General features: G+C 35.1%; 1 protein-coding gene across 5 annotated transcripts in view; it reads left to right on the top strand.

The window, feature by feature from the left end:
- ASCC3 (activating signal cointegrator 1 complex subunit 3) overlaps nt 1-23,080 on the top strand; it is a 282,651-nt gene that overhangs the window by 84,913 nt on the left and 174,658 nt on the right. For all 5 annotated transcript variants that reach the window (XM_083831844.1, XM_083831841.1, XM_083831842.1 and 2 more), the window contains exon 11: nt 19,481-19,645. In XM_083831844.1, the coding sequence (XP_083687970.1) occupies nt 19,481-19,645 (165 nt within the window). The remainder of the gene's footprint in view (nt 1-19,480; nt 19,646-23,080) is intronic.

The raw sequence follows: 23,080 nt of genomic DNA, 5'->3' as shown, positions 1-23,080 counted from the left end.
ACACTAGTTACTGATTTACTTTTTTTTTTATGGTTACCCATTTCATGTGCTTTTATGCTTATATGTAACCAGAAATTAGGACATCTCTGCATTAGGAAAAAGGGATAAATTTTTGCACTTAGGAACTGGAAAAAAATAAGTGATGACAGAATTATCACTAAATCACGTTAGATATGAAGGATTTCTTTTTGACTGCTTGACCTATTTAGCATATAAGTAGGTTGAATTGTGATAAATGTGATAAATCCACATAACTAATAATGTAAATGTCCACTTCTTCCAATAAAAAAGATTTTTATATAAAAAAGAAATCTTGAAAAACAAGACATTGTTTTAAAGACTAGTTTTCTTGATATTCTCTCAGTCTATTTCATAGGTTTTGGTAGGAATTAATAAGTTCTGTGCAGGTGGCCTTTCAGGGAGCATTTAATAAAGAAATCAAATTTAGGAGAATCTTTTTTTTTTCCCTGAGATTGTCAATTGTTATCCCATTCATATTACCATATCATTTTGTGAAAACAATAATCCACCAAAAATACTTTATATAATTCAGCATATGCAATCTCAGATGCTTTCTTTTTACTTCATCACTAACTTTTTTCTTTCACATCTGGTATATTTTGTCTGTCTTTAGGCACTTGGACTTTAATCTCCAATTAAATGCTATTGTTTTTTTGCTTGCAGTTATTGAATGCAGCTGTATTACTGCTGCCTTTAGATACCAGTCTGTTTCCTTCTTGGAACAGAGTGGTTCTTTGCTCTGGAAACTTTGGATGCTTTAGACACAATAGAATCTACTTTTTTGTTTGGTTGGGTTTAGTGTGGAAGAGGATAAACTGTCATGCAGTGGTCAACAGAAGTGATCCGGAGATTATAAAGCTCACAGATATAGAGAAGCCTTCCTCTTTTCAAGTTCTTCATTTCAAAACAGTTGAGCCTAGTTAATAATCCCTGTTCCAATATGAGTAGAATGAAAACTAGTCCTGAATTCAATGCACACCAATGGCTGCAGGAGCAGAATATCCTCTTTTGATCAGCGTTTGGATGGGGAGATATAACTTTTCAAAGGACATCAAAATCTAATACAAAAAAAAAAAAAAAGAAGAAAAGAAAGAGGATGGGACTAGCCTCTCTTTCTGACCAAAGTTTCAGAGTATTTCTCAGTAGTACTATCGTGCTAAAAGAAAATTTCCTTTCTTCTGAATTTTCAAATTAACATCTTTTTAAAATAAGTCTATCTGCATTTAAATGAGATGAAAAAAATCACTTTTCAAATGAGTTAAACATACCAAAATGTTTTGAACAAAAATTTATATAGCTGACTCATGTTCAACAAGAACAGATGTTGGATTCTGTGCCTGGTATGGGGCAATGCTGGATGAACCTATAGACTGGGGGGCAAGAGGCTGGAGTGCAGCCATGTGGAAAGGGATCTGGGGATTTTGGCTGATGGAAAGCTCTGTATGAGTCAACAGTGTGCCCTGCTGGCCAAACGGGTGCATTAGGCACAGAATAGCTAACTGGTCGAAAGAAATGTCCTACTGTACGCAACATCGGTGTGGCCTCACCTCGAACACTGTGTGCAGGTTTGGACTCCTTATGTAAGCAGGATATAAAATTATTAGGATGTGTCCAAAGTAGGGCAAGAAAGATGGTGAAGGGACTAAGGTGCCTAATATAAGGGTAGCAGCTGAGGATACTTGGTTTGTTCAGCTTAGAGAAGAGGAGGATGCGGGGTGTCCTCATTGCTCTCTACAAGTTTGTCGTGAGGAGGAGCAGAGTGGGAAGTGCTGATCTCCTCCCTCACCTAACTGGTGACAGGACACAAGGGAATGGCTTAAAGGTGCTTCAGGGAAGTTCAGATTGGACAGGAAAAAGCTCTTCACTGAGAGAGGGTGGTAAAGCACTGGAACAAGCTTCCCAGGCGCCTGATCATGGCCACAAGCCTACAGTTGTTTAAGAAGCATTCGGATCTAGGATTTGGATCCTAGATCTGTTGGTTAACTCTTAAGTTGCCCTGTGTGGAGTACAAGTTGGACTCGATAATCCCTGTGTCCCTTCCAACACAGGATGCTCTGTGATTCAGCGACTCAAGAAACATCAAAATCTCTTCATGCAATATGATTTCTGTATCCCAAAGTCATCTCCACCTCACTGTGTCATCTCCATATGGGTTGTCTTCATTTCAGAAGACTGAAGTCTGAAAAATAAAATCTTACTTCTGGCTTCATTTTCCATGGTACCTTTAGGGCAAATTGTGCAATAAAAAACACTATCCAAGATATCTTTGAGGCAGTAAGGCTTGCTGGAATTACAGACTATTACATATCTTTTTTCTGCCTTTTTAAAGGTTTTCTGTAAATATTAAATGTGTTTCTTGATTACCGTCAAGTTCTGTATACAAGACTTAAAATCAGAAGGGATTTGTATACAGATATCTACTGTGTTGTTTGATTTGAAGATTTGAAATACTGCTTTTTGAGGTCCTGATCTTGTTAGTCGCTTCACCAGTAAGCAATGCACACTCCCAGCTCATAGCAAACTAATGGTCAGTAACATCCAGCTCCTTACCTGGGTTGAGTGTATTCTTCTTGGATTTTGGAGGGATAAAGTGGAATCCCAAAAGGTTTTTGATGGATAAACAGAGGCAGAGAAAAAAAAATATATTTTTTTTTCTACGACCATCCTCCTCAGAGTTCCAGAATAGGGAATAACAAAAGGAAAATTAAGAGAAAATCTGGACTAGGTGATCCTGCCATTGGGTTTGGTAAATCACTAGGATCTGAAACTGGAGAACATACTTAAAGTGAGCACTCGCCGTTCCACTTCTATAGTACCACTATGCTTATCCAATTCACTTCAGGAACACTTGAGTTTTCAATTTCTTAACCTTGTATTAGTTGACCATTTAAAGACAAGGAAGTAGTTTTTCCCTGAGTGCCACTTTTATGAAGTATATGGCTTTTCCACAGTTTTCTCTTTTCCTTTCTTCAACTTGCGGGATTTATAGTAAAGTAGGTGGAAAAAAAAAAGACTGATAGTAAACAACAGAGAGACATTTGGGGGCATGTAATGTTCAGAGCCAAACCTCTTTTCCTGAATTCTTTAGCTCTCAGAAATGAAGGCAGCAGCTCTGTGACTTCACATGTAGGATTCTTGATTGTCACCTATGATGAAAATGATTAAGAAATTAAGTTTTGTCTATACAGAGATTTTGGGGTAACTTTTCAGTAGGTTCAGTTGATAAGCTTTTTGCTTAGTTGAATTGTCTGCATTCAGTCTTTTTTTTTTTTTTCTGTCTCTGGGACAATTCCATTGTTTTGTCAGGCTGATATTGCCAGCCTGTCCCTTCAGCATTGTATTCTTTTTTTTTCTTTTTTTCTTTGGCATCGGTCTTCCAATACACTAGTGGTATTGTTGGAAGCCTGTCTGATTTACTGTTGTCCCATTAATATATCTGCCTATGACAGCTAAGATTTTGCCAAAGGGGAAAAAGTACTTATATGTGATCAAATGGTAGCACTTTGGATAAAAAATGGTAGTCATTTGTAAGGAACTGGAGGTGCTGCCTGTGACCTAAATTAATTTCTAGATTTATGACAGAATCCATCTTGATTTTACTAAAATCAAGCTTCCATGCTTTGGAAATTAGAATCACTACTCCAAGACATTAATTTAAATTTTATTTGAAATAATTTATTCTTTCAAATGGACAGGTATAGTGGTTTATTATACTACATGCCTACTTGCCTGCAATTACTGCATAATCTGTAGTATTTTAATACAGCCTTTGAGTAATCTACTTTATGTTTAATAATCAAATGCCACATACTCTGATAAAAAGGTGTAATTGGCATTCTTTGGTATGACTCACTTGGCTAAAATCCTTGTTTAGATTTGGTTGGAAAGTGGGAGTTAATTTTTGTTTTAGCAGAAAAATTTAGTTGAAGTGATGCCAAATAAAATTACAGTAATTTTGAACAACAGGAAAAAATGTTCAGTGTGTTCTGTAGTTAAAGTATATAGGATTTTATTTCTAATTGCATTCTTTGTTGTGTATTCACTTTTATTGGAAGTAATTATATTCATGCCTGACTTAGCTCCGTTTCCTTACAGTTTTTCTAAACTGCTTTGGAAACAGTTTGGGATGTTGGATTTTTTTTTTATTTTTTAATGAACTTATATAACTTTTTGGTATTGTACTTCAATGTATGTATGAAAATACAAAGTTTTCAATTTGGATGAAGAGCCCTTGCTATAAGTATATATTTTTTTTTTCCTCCAGTGCACACATTTTTTCATTTACTTCAAGCTTTATCAGAATAAATTCATTTTAAATATATCTGTACTTGAAGCACTTGCATTAATCACTGTCTCTGCAGAGGTTTGATATTACAGTGGAACTTTAAAAGTACTAGTGTACAAATATAAGAAAAATAATTGTGCTTTGGATACATCTTTGATCCAGGCTGCAACTGAATATATTGAGAGGAAGGTTGTTGCTCTTTGGTTGTATGGCTAAGACCAACAGTGTCACCTGCAGGTGAATCGAGTAAATTTCTTAATTTTTTCAAGTGGAAATCTTAGACACACAAGTCACTTATTGAAAATGGGAAGATCTGACTGAGTAACTTTCTAATGAACATGTTAAATCAATCTGCTGCTTATTCTTGTTATGAAACTAATTGCATATATTTCATGATTGCCTCAAATAATTTTTTTAATAAGTGCCTGCAGAAAAAATCTTGAAATCATTCTTCTCAATAAAATCTTTCTTATATTAAATATTTTGTCCATTTACCACTTAAAATCAAGCAATATGGGAAATGTCTGTGATTTATGACACTAAAATTTATTTACTATATATATTTTGTATATGTGAAAATTAAATGTTTATTGATGGTTCATCTCCATTCTGCTAGAATATTGCAGAAATGAATAACATGAAGCAAAGTGTCAAAAGTATTGCATTTAGATTTTAAAAAATATCAAATAAAGAAAAAAAACCCTCTGGTGTTAATATCTGTTGCATTTGAGTAACAGATATAATGATCTAAGAGCAGTGTTGTACCTATACAAATTAAAATTTTGTTTCAGTAGAATAATATACAAATTGTATTTATGTTGAGAGGACTGCTGTTCTTCAGTCATTTTCTTGAGGCTTCAGCCTCTTCCCCTCTCTGTTACTAGGTTTGTAATTGATAGGAAAACCTTTTTTAGGTCACGTCTTGACTTTTGAATGACCGGGACCAACTGAATCAATTTCTGTCTTGACCTTAACATGAGTGATATTAGTTGTATTATTACAACAGAGTGATTATGCAGAGGCTAGCGAACTGCATGTTGATTGCAAAATACTTGTAGTGTTTTAAGCTACATTGCGAGTACTACTAATGTTGGTAGAGGGGCTTCAGTGTAATACAGGTGCCTGATGGTAGGGAGAAACAAGCCCAGCTGCAGGTGCTAAGTTTCTCTCCTAGTTCTTCAGTGGAGTGCTGAAGATATTAGGAGAAGTTGCCTTTGAATTTCCTGTACCTTATAAGTCACTCAGGTATGGTGTGTGTGTATAAATATATATAAATATATCACTCATGTGGAGTCAGAGCATTGAACAATTTGAACAGCTTTGTGTAGACCATCAAGTGTTGGCTAGTCAGCTGTTCGTGTATAGAAACCTCAGTATTAAGTGGTTACCTTACATGAGATTCAGCAGTATTTTAAAGCCTGTTTCTCGAGTCTTTGTAGTTTGGGTTTGCACTGGTTAGAGTTTATTTGCCATATAAGATAATATTTTAGATAGTATCAGCCAAACCAAAGGTTACTTCATGTCAAAGGCGTAGTGCTAAGCACAAGATTTCTTCCACTTATTTAGTCTTGTTTTAGTACATTTCAGGCAGTCCATCTTAGTTGCCAAGTTGTTTTTGCTGCTACATCCCTTGAAACAGACATCTTCAGTGTTATATTCATTTGGTAACCTGGTAACCTTGGTTATGGGGGGAAGAGTTCCTAATGTAGCAGAACATTTCAAAGACTTTTCATTCAGTTGTGTACTGATAAGTAAATTGGATTGTAATTGTAGTAAGTGCAGATAGCTTAATGTGTTTGTCGTGCAGTATGATTCTTGAGATTTTACAGTTTTATGCAGAACATAGTCTTAGCTTAAAGTGCTTCAGAAAGTGCAGTGTGTGTAAGGGTATTATACATGTGATTCTTAAACTGTTATAGTGACCAGCAAAATGATCTGGTGTTGACAACTGATCAGATAGCATGTTAATGCAATATGTTTACATTCCTCTGTAAATCACTTAATGAGGATGTGACGTTGATGCAATAAGATACTTCAATATTTTATCTCAAGATGGAGAACTGAAAGGCTTTCAGCTTTCTGGAATCTCTAGCTATTCTGTGACATTGTTATTGCTAGTTGATGCCTCCAAGCTCAAAAGTTATTCATACCAATGAGCAGGAAGTTGAGCAAAAGTGGCAGGAGGTTTGCAGGACAAAACACAAACATAAAAAGGAAGCATATTAGAGGTGGATACAGGGACAGGAGACCTGGAAGGAATGTCATTGTGGTTAGAGTATGAAGAGAGGGGGTTAGGTAAGTCAAAGACCATGTGGCAAGAAGCATAGGTAGGTTAAAGGCAACAAGGAAGGCTTCAATAGGTATATTATCAGCAGCAAATGGAAGACGGGAAAACATGGACCCGCTGCTAAAATGGGGTAAGGGACCTGATGACAAAGGACTTGTGAAAGGTTGAAGTACATAATGCCTTCTTTGCTTCAGGCTCTACTATTAGGACCAACTTTCAGCAATCCCTAGCCCTTGAGAGAAATGGGCTGGAGGAGGAACACTTAACACATAGTGGAAGACAGGTTAGGGCTCCCTGGTACAAGACAGACAGGGACATGAAGGAGTCCATCAAGGGGACACAAAAATGTTAAAGGACAGGAACATTTGACATAAAAGGAGAGGTAGAACAAGCTGGGGTCGTTCAGTCTGGAGATGAGAATGCTCAGAGATATGTGGTCAGCGTGTATAGATACCTGATGTGTGGGTGTAAAAAAAGACTGAGCCAGACCTTCACAGCAGCATCCAGTGAAAGGACAATAGGCAACGGGCGCAAACTGTGATATAGGAAATCCTGTTTAAGCATAAGAATTTTTGGTTTTGTTTTCCTGCGAGGGTGGTCAGCCATGAAACAGTTGGTCTAGAGAGGAGGTGGAGTCTTCATCTCAGAGATAACTCAAAATTCAACTGGATGCAGTCTTCAGCAGTTTGTTCTTGGTGACCCTGCTTTAAGGAAAGGAGGTGGACTGGCAGATCTCCAGAGGTGCCTTCTCACTTCCTGTGAACATCAAGATTAGTCTATTTTGATGGAATTGCCTATGTGATATTTACTGAATGTGTCGATAAAATATGAGCAAGGAACTGTTCTAGATACCATTTTGTCTGCTTAACTGTTCCATGTAGTTGTTCCTGTTTAATGATGAAAGATGTCATTTTGTCAAATTTCAAACTTTCTTTTCCAGTGATGGAAGGTTAATAAGCAGTATGCTTTTCATGTTTTTGTATATAAAATTAAGACTGAAAAATCATTAAAATACATTGTCTAAATGTTAAATTCTAAAGTGCAATGAATCTTAGTAAGTAAAAATAAATAATGCCTCAACTGGAGTTCTTAAGTTAATAGCAAAGAATCTGAAACTGAATTACTTCATGGTATGAACTAATTACTCATCTTCATGTGAATAATTATATTAATTTATTAAAAACACCAAATAAAATATTATTGTAGGATGTTTTCTCTGGGGCTTTTTTGGCATTGAGAATGCCAGTAAAACTTGTAGGCAGCTACTTGCAGAAATATATTTTTCAATAGTGTCTATTATCATTAATATTTTATCTATGAAGTACTTGGAAGAATGATTTACTTTCGTTGGTTTTAATGGCCTTTTATAACTAAAAGGGTTCTGTGCAAAAGAAATCCACATCTATAAAATTACTAACTGCTTTGCGCTTCCAAATACTTTTTTAAGCACTGTAAATTTTACAGGATAAAAAAGCAGTCTTTTATAGTTAATGCAAATGATGCATTAAGTTAGACCCTTCTCCCAGAGTACAATTTAAAGGTACTCAGAAGTCCAATTATCTTTGATTTAGCTGTAAAAATTGCAGAATAACAGCTGTGCCTGCTGAGTGAATATTCCTCTGCAAAAAGATAGCTTATTTGAGTAGAGTTGAGGACAGGTTTCTGAGGAAATGTTTGCCTCTTTTGGCTCTCTTTCAAATTTTACAGCTTCTGGTCAGTTGAAAATGCAACAGACTTGAAGTAAGTTACAAAACAACATCAAAGCAATTTAGAATTTATATCCTCTAAGTTGTCATTTTGCATGTTACAGCATATTTTGGGTTGTTTAGCATTTATTTTGACTGTGGAACAAAAGAAAAAACACTTTAGACTTCAAATTAATACTTACAAATACTGCAGATAATCTTACAATATATGACTCCATCTAAAAGTACAGACTTTTCAATACTATATTACAAAAATATTTTAAAGAATATTCTAAAGAACCTAAGTTGCTTTCGCATGCAATACCTATACTGAAGCACACTCTACTATAGAATTAAAGCATATTGAATATTAGTATGGAGTATATTTTATAAGTAAAGCATATATTCATAGCATATTAAATTATTCATATAGTGTATAATTAGAATATGCTGTTTAGATATGTGTTTAGAAGTGAAATTTGAAGGATGTTTTTTAATTGAAGTTTTGAGGACAATTGCCTTGGTGTGAATGCATCATTAAGTGCAGTTATGTACACTAAGCTGATGTTAAAACCTTACGAAATAGGACAAGCATTAATCTAACCTGTCTTGTTTTGCTAAAATAGATGTGATACATATATTCCACGATTGACAAATTTTTTACAACATCCTGATGACAGAGCTTTCCTAAACTTCCTGATGAATCTCCGTCAGGAGATTCACTTTTTTTTTATGTAGTTTACAAAAATCTATTTTAAACTTAAGTCATACACAAATTTTATTATCGCTTCCCATTTCTGAATGTCTGTCTTCCCCAGCCACTGCTGCTTGCTTTTTGAAGACTCTCAAAGTTGTAGTTATCTGCATTCAGTCATGGTTATTTAGTCTAAGCATCAATTCATTTAAATTTTTCTTAAATGTCATGCTTCATTTACATTTAGTCATTCTCATTTTTCACTTCTGGACTCTCAGTTGTTTTGCACTTCTTGGATTAAGTTGCCCAAAACAAAAAGTTTGCTCCAAGGTCATTCTGCTGCTGAGCAGAGTGAAAGTTTTATTTTTATTTAAGACCCGAGGGAACGGCTTGAAGCTGCGATGGGCAGTTCAGGCTGGATATCAGGAAAAGGTTCTTCATCGAGAGGGTGGTTGGGCACTGGGACATGCTCCCCAGGGTAGTGGTCACAGCACTGAGCCTGCCAGAGTTCAAGAAGCATTTGAACAACACTCTCAGACACAAGGTTTGATTTTTTTTTTGAGTGGTCCTTTGGGGACCCAGGAGTTGGACTCAGTGATCCTTGTGGGTCCCTTCCAACTCAGGATATTCTATAATTCTATGATTCTGTGATTCTATTTAGCATGTCCAAATAACAGCATTTCTGTTTCAAGGTTTCATTTTTTGCACCAGCATAGCATTCTTCGATCACTTTCAGACTGGTGTGCTTTTTCTCTTTCCCTTGCCCAGTTTTTACATCCTGTATTTGTTCAGACAATTATTCCAAAGGGTCAGATTAATCTATTTTTCTTTTAGCCATCTGTAAATTAGGCAACTGGTATAAACTGATTGCATAGACTTGTAGGAAGAACGCTATAGAGAAAAGACTTCTAAGACTTTCATACTGAGATAGATGAAATGAACCAGCAAGAGGGAACCCAGACAACAAGTTTAGATGGTGAATTTATAAAATAAGTTAAATGGGCAAGATAGGCAAGATGAATCTCATCCTCAGTGTAGAATCTTGAAATTTGATTATGGAATCTCATTCATAAGTGCATCTGTTCCTTCAACTTACTAAAGCATTTTTGAATTCTTACTTTGTAATCCAATGCATTTACAGTCCCATGAGGCATCATGTCAATTGAAGGTTCAGTGAGTATAATCTTTAGGATTACTCATGAAAAAATATGCAATAGCATTGAGCTGGATAAACTTCTGTGGAACTCCATTTGATAAGAACCTTCCATCACAACTGTGAAATGTTGGTGTTTACTCTGAGCGTTTAAAAGATCCTGCTGAAATCCAACGTGTGTGCAAGTTTTTAGTTAGTATAACTGGAGAATAAAAAACTATCAATTGTACTGTAGGTTGTTGCAATCACCTTCAGCATTGGTTGTCATTAATATTAGCATATGTAATTTTTTTTGGAGCGTAGACTTGAAAACAAATTTCATGAAATAAAATTTGCATGAAAGCAAATTACTTGCTGTTTGGATTGTGTCTGTGTGAACAGATGTCACAAAATTGGCTCTTGGTGCAATATCTGTTTAACATCTGCATCTCAGCTGAACCAAGAAACATTTCTTCAGCTTACACTTACTATGCTTCTGAATCAGTGATTTGCATTGATTCTCAAAAAAAATGGTTTGGGATTTAAAAAAAAAAAAAAAAAAAGGAAATCCTTCCTTCCTTCCTCTAGCATACAAATCTTTGAAGGAAAATAAAACTGTTGAGAAAAGCGTATGTTAAAAAGGATACTTGGAATCAAATGCCACTGTGCCACTGTTGCAAACTGGTCCTTTTTTTTTTTCTTTTTGACATTGTATTAGGTTAATCCAGATCTCAGGGTAGTGCTTTACAGGAGCAGAAGAGAGGGGTAAGGAACTGATCAAGAACAACTGCTTCTTGGAGAACAGTTCCTCATAAGAAATTATCTCTATATTCCAGAGAATGAATGGGTATTTGCTCACTTTTTTTTTTTTTGTGTGCTACGTAAAGGAACACAGTCACTTTTGCTCCCTACTCTGGCTAATTTCTAATTTTTGAGTAATAAATAAACAAAAGGTTCTAATTATCCTAACAAAAGTTATTCTCAAATTCTTATATTTACAGTTAATGATGAGATCTGCAGGACCGTTGTGACAAGTTTTAAATGTATGCCTGTATAATTTCATTGGAAAAACTGAGAGCTGAGATAGTCTTTTATCTTTGCCTGCTTTAAAAAAATAAAATAAAGGAAAAATATTTTTAAATTTCTGGGGAATATCGTTCTATTTACAAAAAAACTTCCTATACTTAGTTTTTCCCCGTAAGTTATCCAGTAAGCAAACTTATCAATTTTAGCCCAAATATTGCTACAATGCTATTTAAGAACATGGCTGTAGAGTGTTTTTGTGTATGTTTTGTTGCTATTTTACTATCTCTGTTCTCTACGAAAAAGAGGCTGAGGGAGAAGAAATTGCAAAATAACACGGAGAAGACTTAATAACAAGCAGGCTGTAAGCAGTGTCTCCAGAGACAGGCACTTGCTGTAAGTTGTCAGATCTGATTAAGGGAGCTATTGGCATCAATCAGACCTGACAGTAGTATATCAGAGGTTAGTATAACTATAATTAGTGAGCTGATTAACAGCAAAGAGGGAGAAAAAACAGGGTAATGTTTAGGATCAAACTCCGTTAAAACATTTAGATCATTATTTAAACTTGAAGGTTGAGTGGCTAATTACATATTTTACGATATAAGAGCTAAATTTCACAAAGCATGCAAGCTGCTCTTCCTCATTCGTAACTACGGTTGTTAAAATAAGATTTGTACTGACTTCAAAAAGATGGTGGTGGTGGTGTTTTTTTTTCCTAGAAAAAATCTAGAGGGCAGATGCTCTTACACTCTTTCTCAACTAAGTGCTGTAGTGATCCTAATACTTAATGCTTTTCGTAGTTTCTCCTAAGACTAATATAATTATTCCTCGTGTAAAGTTTTATATTCTTCCATTAACAGTATAAAAAACTTCACTGCTTTCACAGCAACAAAAAGGAGTTTTTCTGACTCAGCAGTCTCGTTGGCTAGACTGGGTTTAATTCCATTTTATTTTGACTTTGGCAAAGTCCAATCATATGGAGGTTTAAATTTAGTACTGGAATTTATGCATGGATTTTGTAGTCAGTGGGACATCCAGCACTGAGCTGAAAGCATAAAATTTTAGATCTTAGGAACCTCCATCTATTATTTGTAGCTCTCTGTGACATTAACTGTACTACAACTGAACTAATATTGAAAAAATCAGGTCAGTGGTACGTGTGAGGTGTCATTAGTATCTTGCTCTGCTAAGTAGGTGTCCAGATAGTAGGTGTCAATCATTGCCTTTTCATTAGATGGGTTTGATGAGCTCTGTAAAGGATCAAAATCATTTGTAATTACAAGTTTCTAGGATTAAGTTATAAAATAAAATATGTTAAACAAAGTAACGTTTCTTCAGTTAGAAATTAATTTGCCGTTCTAATGAATTCTAGGTGGCTGTTTAAATTTTTTTGTTGTTCGCTTGTTGATTTCTAGCCTTGTTGATTATTGATGTTAGCTTTGATGGCTTACTAACTGGTGCTGTTATGCATCAATATAAGCCACCTCTGTAAGTCTTTCTAACATGAAATACTATCTTTTGTAAGTGTAGCCTTACTACTGAATGTTTCAAAGATGCTCATATATATATATATACATATATACATATATACATATATACATATATGTTATTCTATATTGCCATTACTCTGAATGCTCCCAAATGAGCGCGCTGCCAAGCTTTGTAGTGTAAGAAATCTGCTTTACTGGAGACATAGTTCTGTTTTACCTATGTAAAACATAGCATCAGATGGTTGTCACTGATTTATGAAAAGCAATATATTTATATTCATTATTTAGTACTTCCTACTTTCCTCCCGCAAATTCTTATTTTGAATTGCTGCCCTCTGTTTCACTTTCTATGTGTTTATTACACTCCCTGCCTGAGTTCTTGCTTGCATGAGGTTTTGTAAAATGCTTGAATAAATCATGCAGACTATGACTGCAATAAAAAGTAGGATAAAAACAGCATTACGAAAGTGACTCGCAGGCTGATGCCTTTGTAACATGTTTTGACAGAGTTTTGCCTTGGAGAGTGCCAGAGTACCCTCATGAGGTGTGATATTGGGTATCTAATATTAAAATGTGAAAAGCTTGAAAGCATCATTGATGGGAAATACTTCCAATTTGTGCAAAGCATAGCCCCAGCGTAGCAGCTTTCTATAGAGAACTGCAGAATATGATGCATTCCAATGCAAGGCTCGTCTGGGTGGATGTGTGTAACTGCATGCAGTTTTCTGCATCTCCGTTTGTACGCGAGTGAAGCTCTTGCAGTGAACGTTCTGCAAGGGCCAATAAAAAACACCGTGATAAATAGTTACACCATGAATAAACTGTGTAGTATGTCCATGCCCCATGGCCAAAAGCTGTCAGAAGATGAGGAGTCCTGGCTGTGACTGAAGAGAACATGCTGTAGGATCAGATGCATATTCTTTCAAGTGTGGTGAGGTGGAATTAAGGATGTGTGTGAAGGAGTGGGAGAAGAGAGAAGACCAGTAGAGAGGTGAAAATGATAAAGGTGAGGAAGCTATATTAACTGAAATCTACAGAAGTAGATCTTTGAGAGAGTGTCTTTGAATACTGACAAAAAAAGCAGCAGTGGCTAGACCAGAATTCTGTTGCCTTCCATCTATGATGAATCATTGTGCTGGAGACAAACTTATTACAGACAGTAACGTAGAAAGAGGATGGTTCTGTGCTTTCCGAAGCTTTTAGATCCTTAGACCTTTCATTTGGTTCATGCACTAGTCTTTTTCTGTAACTGTATCTACAAATGGAATGGGCCATAAAAGTGTTTGTACTTCAGCATCATCCAGGCACTCCTGAAAATACTGCTTTTAGTAAGTTTTCTGCTTTCTTGTACATGGAATGATGCTTTGTTTCCTTGCATATAATTTCAGTAAAATAAACCTTTTTAATCTACAAGTGATGAAATAACCTGTAGTCATACCTAATTGCTTTATGCTGTTAAAAGGCAAACTCCTTAAATACATAACAATCATTTTCCAATGGAGATTATGTCTTCAAGTTACTTCCAGGCTGTATTTTAGCTGTTTTCAATCTCTTTACCTCTGCTTAGCTTTGGCTTTGGTATCTTTAATCACACTTCTTCATTCTATCAACAAAACAAATAATTCCATCAGTCTTTGCACAGAAGGTAGCCTCTGGAGTACATAGCTGCAGGCATCAGGTGATTTTTAAAATAAGGTTTGGTTTTCTTTTTCATTTCCTGAGGATGCTGAAATAGAGGATTAATTAATAGCAAGTGGTACAAAAGGTACAAAGAAATGCTAAGTAGCAGTTAATCCCAATGGTAGGTGTTTGCTGTTTCTCTGAAAAATTCCCCACCTTCTAGGAAAACTTCTACATGTACACCAGCTTGCCATCTCTCATCAACAGTTCTTGCTGATGGTTCACATGATCTCATTAAAAGAGAAAAGTAAAAAAAAAAAATAATTAAAACACTTTAAGTTACCATGATTCCCATGAGACACCTTATTAAAAGAATTACTGCTCATAACTTCTTTCTGAACACAGTTAAAGAAAAAATTAAAACAGAAGTGAGCGCTAATCTGAAGATGAGTCAAGTGTTTGGGAGGTGGAGCAACCAATGTATTTGCTCAGGTGCAGTTGTAAGAGATTTTGTAAAACGATACTTTGGTCCTTCAGAACTTTGTACACCCTTTACGATCTTTGTTGCTTTTCTAATCAGAGATTCTAATTCATCAATTACATTCGAGTTAGTTCTCTGGAATTATTTTACTGGGTAAGTCTAGTGCCTGTAAGATTGTCAGGTCTGTGTTTGGACTTTAAATCTTATGGTTGATACTGATTTAGTAGTACTACAAAAGCCTTTACTCGTAGTCATTTTGTAAAAAACAATTTATTGAACAGCCCACTGGCAGCAAGATCTGCTTTCTGAATGGGGCTGATTATGACAAACCGTTGTTGTCAATCTTGTGTTCCTGCTGTTCATGAGAATGTTTCATTTTTATTCTCAGGAATGCCCATTAAATCTCTGCTGTAAGAAATTAAAAAATTCTTTCTTTTATAGGCATTTCATCATTTCATTCAAGTGTCTTGTATTCAAATAGTAGTTGAAATGTTTATTGTGCATCACAAATAAAAACTTTTTTATTTTAAAAAAAGCACCTTTTAAAGAGAAATTACCAAAATTTTGTCTTATAGGGTGTTTACTCATCATACTACATGAATTTATGTAAACCCATTTTCAGTCCCAAAATACAGGTTTTTATAAGTTCTGATAATGAAAAAAAAAAAAAAAAAACTTGTTTAGAATTTGCCATGCAAGCCTACTTTACTTACCTTCCAGAAGGGTTTGAACACGTGTAAGGTAGACTATTTTTTGAGAATCCACTTTTAAGATAACAGAGCACAGAATTGAATTTACTAATCTGATGATTCACAACCATCTTTTTTTTTTTTTATAATCAGAATGGTATTTTGTCTAAAACAAATATGAACAGCACTCTTTGTTTCCTATCATCCCAGTTGATGCTCAGCCTGATGTCCTAGTCAACTAGTTCTTCACAGAATCACAGAATTGTAGGGGTTGGAAGGGACCTCAAGAGATCATTGGGTCCAACCCCCAACATGTTTTTATACATTTTGGTTTGAAAATATTTGGCAGATAGGAAGAATAACCTAGATCTTTTGTAAGTGTTTTCTAAGTGTTTATCATAGTAACTAGGAAGCTATCTGTATTTTTTTTTTCTGAGTTTCAATAGTTGTATGCATGAAAGGAACAAAAGGTCAGACAAGTGGCGGATATACTTGGAGGCTGAAGTAGCTAAAAGAGGGAAACCGTTCTTGAAAATAGTCTTGAAGAACTTAAAAGCAGTGGATTTTTTTAGTATGGGAAATTGTAGCTAAATATGTAGCTAAATATTTTATGTAGTTTGTTCTGAAATATTTTCATATGTGGATTGGACCTGTGGGAGTGTGAATCTGAGGGTATTAACATAGTTTTACTAGCCTCAGGGAGGGCGCACAAATTACTCACACAGAAATCAGATACTAGTCACATGCAAGATCTGTTCAGGAGAACTTAAGAAGCAAGTGAAGAATTTAAAGGATTGCAAGTGAGCTATTGAAAAAGTAAACCTGCAGGCTGTACCAGCTGTTAGAAATTAATGGAATATCATTTCCTCTCTATGAGACCATAGGCCTTTTCAGACTAAGAAAAACCTCATACAACATCAAACCCCATGCATTTTTCAAAATTTTCTGAAAATATGGTATGAAAACATAACTTCCTTTTATCATGAAGGCTGGCTGGCTTCTAAGGGGACTGAAAAGAAACTGCCAAAAATATTTAGCAAATTGTACCATTATAGAAAAATGCATTTTCACATTCACTTGAAAGTGTTTGTCAATTGAGGTTGAAGTAACCAGCTAGTATTGTCACCTTTGACTTCATTTTTCAAAGTGAGGTAATTTAACTTTTTTCTTTGACTTCTTATGTGAACATTACATAAAGTAATAGAGATACATCAAATCACCCTGAACCTAAATGAAATCATTTGGGTTGAAAGTTTAGTTTTAAACACGTTGTCTTTTGTTACAGAAGTTAAATGAGTGACAGTTGTCACCTAAGAAGACTCTTCTTTAATAAGCCAATTTTACTATTCCATGTTTTTTCAAGTAGAAAAAGTCAGTATGGAATCTTTATTAATGACTTTATATTTAATTAATTTGATGTTAATATTGATTTGATTAATCCAAAAATCATTGGAAAAAGAGACTTAGATGTGCAGAGAGAAATTTGACAGCAAAAATATTGACAGTTAACCCATTTCTATTCAGCCATACCCTAATAAAATTAAAAAAAAAAAAAAAAAAGATTGAAATGTCTTGCATGAGTTCTAGTTCATTAAACAAATGCGACAGTTTATTTTCCAGCTATTTCAATAGTGAAAGAGGTGAAGTGGTGAAATAGCAATATAAATGAACACACTTCTCAGTGTGCTGATAACTGAAGTCAAAGTATAAAAAAGAATATATTAAAAAGATATTTTAAGGTTTGGTTACTGGTTTCTTTCTCTGCCTCCGTACACAAAGTTGAATCCTTTTGCTGAATCTAATTTTTGAGTTTATAACTTTGTAGATGAAATACATTATTTCTGAAAATTAATTACAAATATAAATGCCGCCACAGCATTTAAAAGTAATTATAAGATAGATCATAATGCTGCTTTGTTTATTATTTTAATTGAAAAAATAATCTGTAGCTTTGTTAACGTTTGCTGGTAGTCAACATTTTCTTTTAGCTGATATTTTTAATTAGCGCCTTACATTTAAATTCAATTTAGAGTTTGAGACTACAAAGCTGATTTGTTTGGGTTTTTGGAGGATTTTCTTTCTCAACTGTAATTTCTATCTGCAAAATAAATATAAGAAGCAATCTTATTTTCTGGCAAAATATTCTCTGGAGATCTCTAGTCTTACTAAATGAGACAGTATATCAAGTATAGCTTTTAATTCAGGTCATTACTTTGCATAACATTGCTTTTTTAAAATAAGATCAAAGTAAAAGAGCTTTATAATGAATATTTAGTCATCACTTAGAAACAGAAAAATTAATGATACTAATTTATATATATATTCTGATAACATGACTGGCATAAAAAACAACTGATCTCAACATTGCCAATTTAGCTTTAGCAAATTAACTAAGTAGCTTGCATTTGTAGTATTTCACACCTTCAAGTCCTAATATGCATTGCTAAATATATTTCCTCACTGTTTGTTAATTAATGTTCTGTGGAAGTACAGCTGCTATTTTTTTTGTGGTTGACATGGCTCATTTTAAAGTGATAACAGTTGCATCTGTAGTAGTGTTACAATTCGGTTCATAAATTATGGCCATACGTTTTTACACCTACTATTTTGTAGGACTGGAAACATTTGAAAAATCTGTATTTGCTAGCAAAATGCATGCAATAATATTTTGAGGAAATAAACACCCCCCCCCCACGTTCTCAGTGATATGACTTGGTCTTTCTTGCGTTTAGTTTTAAATATTGCAGGACACGAACATCTTTTTGGATAGCATCACAAAGACAATGGTCTTCAGAAGTGGTTCTTGGTAATTAGCAAAGACTAAGATTCTGAAAGTAAAATAATTGGTCTGGGACAATATTGTGAGGCACTGCAGGCAAAAATACTTCTCTGAGGAGAATTAATAAATATCAGGATATATCTTGCAATGAAAAGAGCATTCATAAATTCAAGTTTTATAAAATGTGTTTTTTTTATAATATTCTAAAAGAAACATTACTGGACAAAGTGATTTCTAGTCTTCTGAAAACAAAATGAGTATCTTTCACATGAAAGAGGGCTGGGAGAGCTGGACTGTGTAGCACAAAGAAGGCTTAGGGGGGGATCTCCACACATCGTATATAAATACCTAAAGAGAGGAGGCTATGAGGCTGGATCAAGCTTCTTTTCAGTGGTGCCAGGGCAAGAGTAGTGAACACAAACTGAAATTCAGGAAGCTCCATCTGAACATCAGGAAACCCTTTTTACTTTGAGGATGACCAAGCACAGGTTGCCCAGAGAGGCTGTGAAGTATTCTTCCTTGGAGATCTTGAAACGCCACCTGGCCATGGTCCTGGGCAACCTTCTCTGGATGGCCCTGCTTGATCTGGGCAAGATGGACAAGATGGCCTCCAGAGGTCCCTTCCCACTTCAGCCATTCTGTCTGTCAGTCTGGGTTCCAAAAAATTTAAGGCAACAATTCTATTGCTTTCTTAAAGCTATTAATATTATTGTGATGGTACTTTCAATAACTGAATGTTAAGATCAGAAGAAATGATCTTTTTCAGATTTGGATAAGCAATTTACATAGGAGTTTTATAAGTCATTGTTAGCTTTCTGTCTCCTTTTCCTAGCCAGGGCCTTGAAGTGTTATTCAGAATTAACCATTGTTTTTCTGGGAGGTCTTAGATGTTTACTGTGCTGTAATCAGTTAGAAATATTTTGCCACAAATAGTTTTTAGAGGGACTTGAACATTAAATGTCTTGCATGTTTATGTAAGGAATTGATTCTGGACAAATATTTAATTGTTCTAATGTAGAAAATATATACAAATGGCACACATTAGCTTGAAGTTATTTGATGATAGTTCCATATATTTTTCCATGCTGAAGCCTACTATTTTGATGTCCAGCACATGTAGAATGCAGGAAACTGTGTCTGCCTCAAATATACAAAGCAGGTAAAACTTAAGGTAGCTTTGTAAGTTCTACATTGCCTTTACTCAACTGCATATTAAAATACATTTTTTTATAAAGTTGAGTTTGGATTTTTCTTTGTATATGCTTAATATTTCTTTTTCCTGCTCTCACAGATGCTTGTGACTACTCCAGAGAAATGGGATGTAGTGACAAGAAAAAGTGTTGGTGATGTAGCCCTCTCTCAACTGGTAAAACTCTTGATTCTTGATGAAGTTCATCTGTTGCATGAAGACAGAGGACCAGTACTTGAAAGCATAGTAGCACGTACTTTACGCCAGGTAAGAGCAAAAAAAAATCCACAAACCTGTGGTAGGAAGTAAAAATGTTGAGGTGGCTTATATTATGATTTATAGCTATTCTGTGCTAAATATGAAGAAAAATATCTTCTAACTTCTCTGTTACATCAAATGTCAGATTCCTAGAATGCATAATTTATTACTGAGCTGTTTCCTTACTTAATGTTTGATTATTTACTGTACAAGTAACACTAAACTGAAACATTTTTAAACAGATAATAATCGGGATAGTGCTTAACATAACCAAAATTGAAAGTATTTTCTTACCAGCAATGCTGATTTTTATTGGCAGATTTCATATAAGAAAAATGTTCTGAATGAAGAGCAGTGTCTAGAATCATTTCAGCACTGCTAGAAAAATACTAAGTAATTTGTACTTCAGATTAATCAGTCTTTCTTTCTTACCCAATGCTTTAGCACTACTTTCTAAATACCAAGATTTGAAATGGCAAAAGTAGAAAAGGATTAATTTTTTAAAATTTTTTCTAAAACTTTGTAAAAAAGAAGGATTTACAGTTGGGCAACGAAGATTAGACTTTTGATTAGACATGCATTTACAAGAAAAATGAAAAGTGGAATTTAGAGATGAATAAAAGAGATAGAATTGGAATAAGTAAATCATTAGGTTCATAGAATGGTTTGGGTTGGAAGGGACCTTAAAGATCACCTAGTTCCAATCCCCCTGCCATGGGCAGGGACACCTCCCACTACAGTAGGTTGCCCAAAGCCCCATCCAACCTGGCCTTCAACACTTCCAGGGATGGGGCATCTACAGCTTCTCTGGGCATCTTATGCCAGTGCCTCACCACCCTCCTAGCATTTTTTCCTTATATGTAATATAAATCAACCCTCTTTTAGTTTAAAACTGTTACCCCTTTTCCTGTCATTAAGCTCCCTGATAAAGATGCCCTCTTCCATCTTTCTTGTAGGCCCCCTTTCAGTATTAGAAAGTTGCTCTAAGGTCTTCTCCAGGATGAACAACCCCAACTCTCACAAACCTGTCTCCATAGGAGAGGTGCTCCAAGCCTTTGATCATCCTCATGACCCTCCTCTGGACTTGTTCTGATAGGTCCATGTCCTACTTGTGCTGGGGGCCCCAGAGCTGAACGCCGAATAGCTGCAGTGGGATCTCATAAGAGCAGAGTAGAGGGGGTGGGACTGACTCCCTTGACCTGCTGGTCGTCTTTGGATACAGCCCAGTTTATGATTGGCTTTCTAGGCTGTAAGCACACATTTCCAGCTCACGTCAAGCTTTTCCACGAGTATTCCCAATGTATTGTTGAGGAGAGGATAGAGTGGCATTCCTGTGTTTTTGTCAAAAAAACACATTATGCAGCAGTATTTAAATACAAAGAATCTGTAACAAGTTAAAAATAAACACAATTGGTATTGCTTTGGCTATGCTTGCAAGCATGTTAAATGTTTAAAACCTCTTAGCTTTCAAGATGCTTTTCTTTGTGGTAAGGCTACACTAGCCTTGTTAAGGCCCTTCAGTAGGGTTCCTTGTGTGCTCTCTGAATCATTCCACCTCCTATAAGAACTGCATAAAATTAATGTCTGCTGTGGTCTACCACAGTAAGTGTAAAGTTCTTGTATACAGAACAACCTAAATGATAATTCTTTAGAAGAAGCTAAACTGGGAAAGAATTTCTTTTTGTAGGGTATGGCTCAGTAAAGTTTTCACTCCAAGGGCATGACAGCTTAACCCATTTGATATTGTATTTTCTTTCTTAAATTGATTTGATTACCTTGTTTTCCTTAGGTGTCTTTAAAGTAAAGCATCTCAGTTTTTAGCAGTGACCGTGACGGTCATTGTCTTCAAGTCAGATTGCAAGTAATATTATTTCATGTTTTAGTGTGAAGTTTTATGAGACTTGTAAGGTAGGTTTCAGCTGTCTGAAATAGATGTCTAGAGCCATTTTATCTACCCTAGCTTATTCATCTTGGCCTCCTGCTTCTGCTTCATTTGGACACAAATCTCCCACATATCCTTTCCTTTTGTGTCTGTCAAGTCTGTGCAGATGTCTTCAGGAATAAAATGATCTGAGGCAATTATGTCTTGGGTACTGAATCCTACCCTTAGTGCATTTATTGTAATATAGCAGTATCTTGGTTCAACACTCATTTAAAAAGATAGCTCTCTGGGGTGCTTTAATCTTTTAGGATTTCAAGGTTTGTTTTACCTACCAAGTTGGAGTTTAATTCATCTGGAATTGAAGCTACTCATTTGTAACTCTTCCTTAAGTGAAACAGTTGGGAAGAAAAACAAAACAAATCTTGAAATTAACAATCTCACCACTTTTCTGAAGAGTTTATTTTTTCTAGATTGATAAGAAAGTCAATGGTGAAGATCACTATGAATCTTTATAAGAAAATTTTCAAAAGTAGGTAGTTGAGAAGGAAAATTTACAGTATAAAAGTAAACTAAACAGTTAAACAAAATCCCAAAAATATTTATAGAAATATTCAAAGCTATACAGCAGGAAACAATTCCAAACAAAAATATTCTGAATTACAAGCGTCTAAGAGAGCTTGGGGACAAAGAGGCAGAAGGTGCTTCATAGAAGTTTTTTTTACCATTTTAATATGGAAACAAGGAAATAATCAGAGACTTGGTCTAAAAAGTGTTTTACTGCAACATCTGAGCCTGCGAGCATAGCACTGTGATTTTTTCAGTATACAACCAAAACTAATTAGGAAATTATTGGAACTCCTATTATGTGTCTAAAAAGGTAATGTAAATTTTCTGATTACAGAAGTATTTCACTGGAGTTCAGTGCAAATACTAGTACAGATGTTTTAAATGCAAAAACATTCCACCTGATAAAGTTTTAATGATATTTTGCAAAGTAAAAATGTTGATTACATTTCTTTGGTACTGTTCCCTGCTCATAGTTCTCTTTTGTGCATTTCAATACAAATTCATAATTGTCACTGGAACAGGAACTAAACTCAGGATTTTCAGCCCATCTCTGGAGATGTCCTTCTGACTTCTGGTGATTTTATATAAAATATTAAGCTCCACTCCAGAATGTAGTTCTAGAATGTATTTTTTGTTGGTAACTGTAGAAACATCATGCTTATTCAGTACTCTTGCAAACAGAAGGTAAGAATAAGGAGATAAGTTCTGAAATAAATAAATACATTGACCACATCAATCTAAAATATCCTTATGTCAATTACACCGCTGCAGTAATTGCCAAAATCAATTACCTGATTTGTGTACTAGTTTAAAGCATCAAAGCTATTGACTATTTTCTTCAGAATTTGTAGTGGAGGAATTCAGAAAGTGAATAAACTAGTTATTCAAGGAAAAATCCATTATAGATTATTAGTCACTAGATCAGACTGGTGGCTATAATAGCTGTGGGGCTATGCTAGCAGGTGTCATTGTCATTTTCCCTGTTTCTGTACTGT

This window comes from Anser anser, assembly GCF_964211835.1.
Source record: "Anser anser genome assembly, chromosome: 3".
NCBI lineage: Eukaryota > Metazoa > Chordata > Aves > Anseriformes > Anatidae > Anser > Anser anser.
The sequence above is the reverse complement of the archived record's forward strand: the minus strand, read 5'-3'. Positions and strand labels throughout refer to the sequence as shown.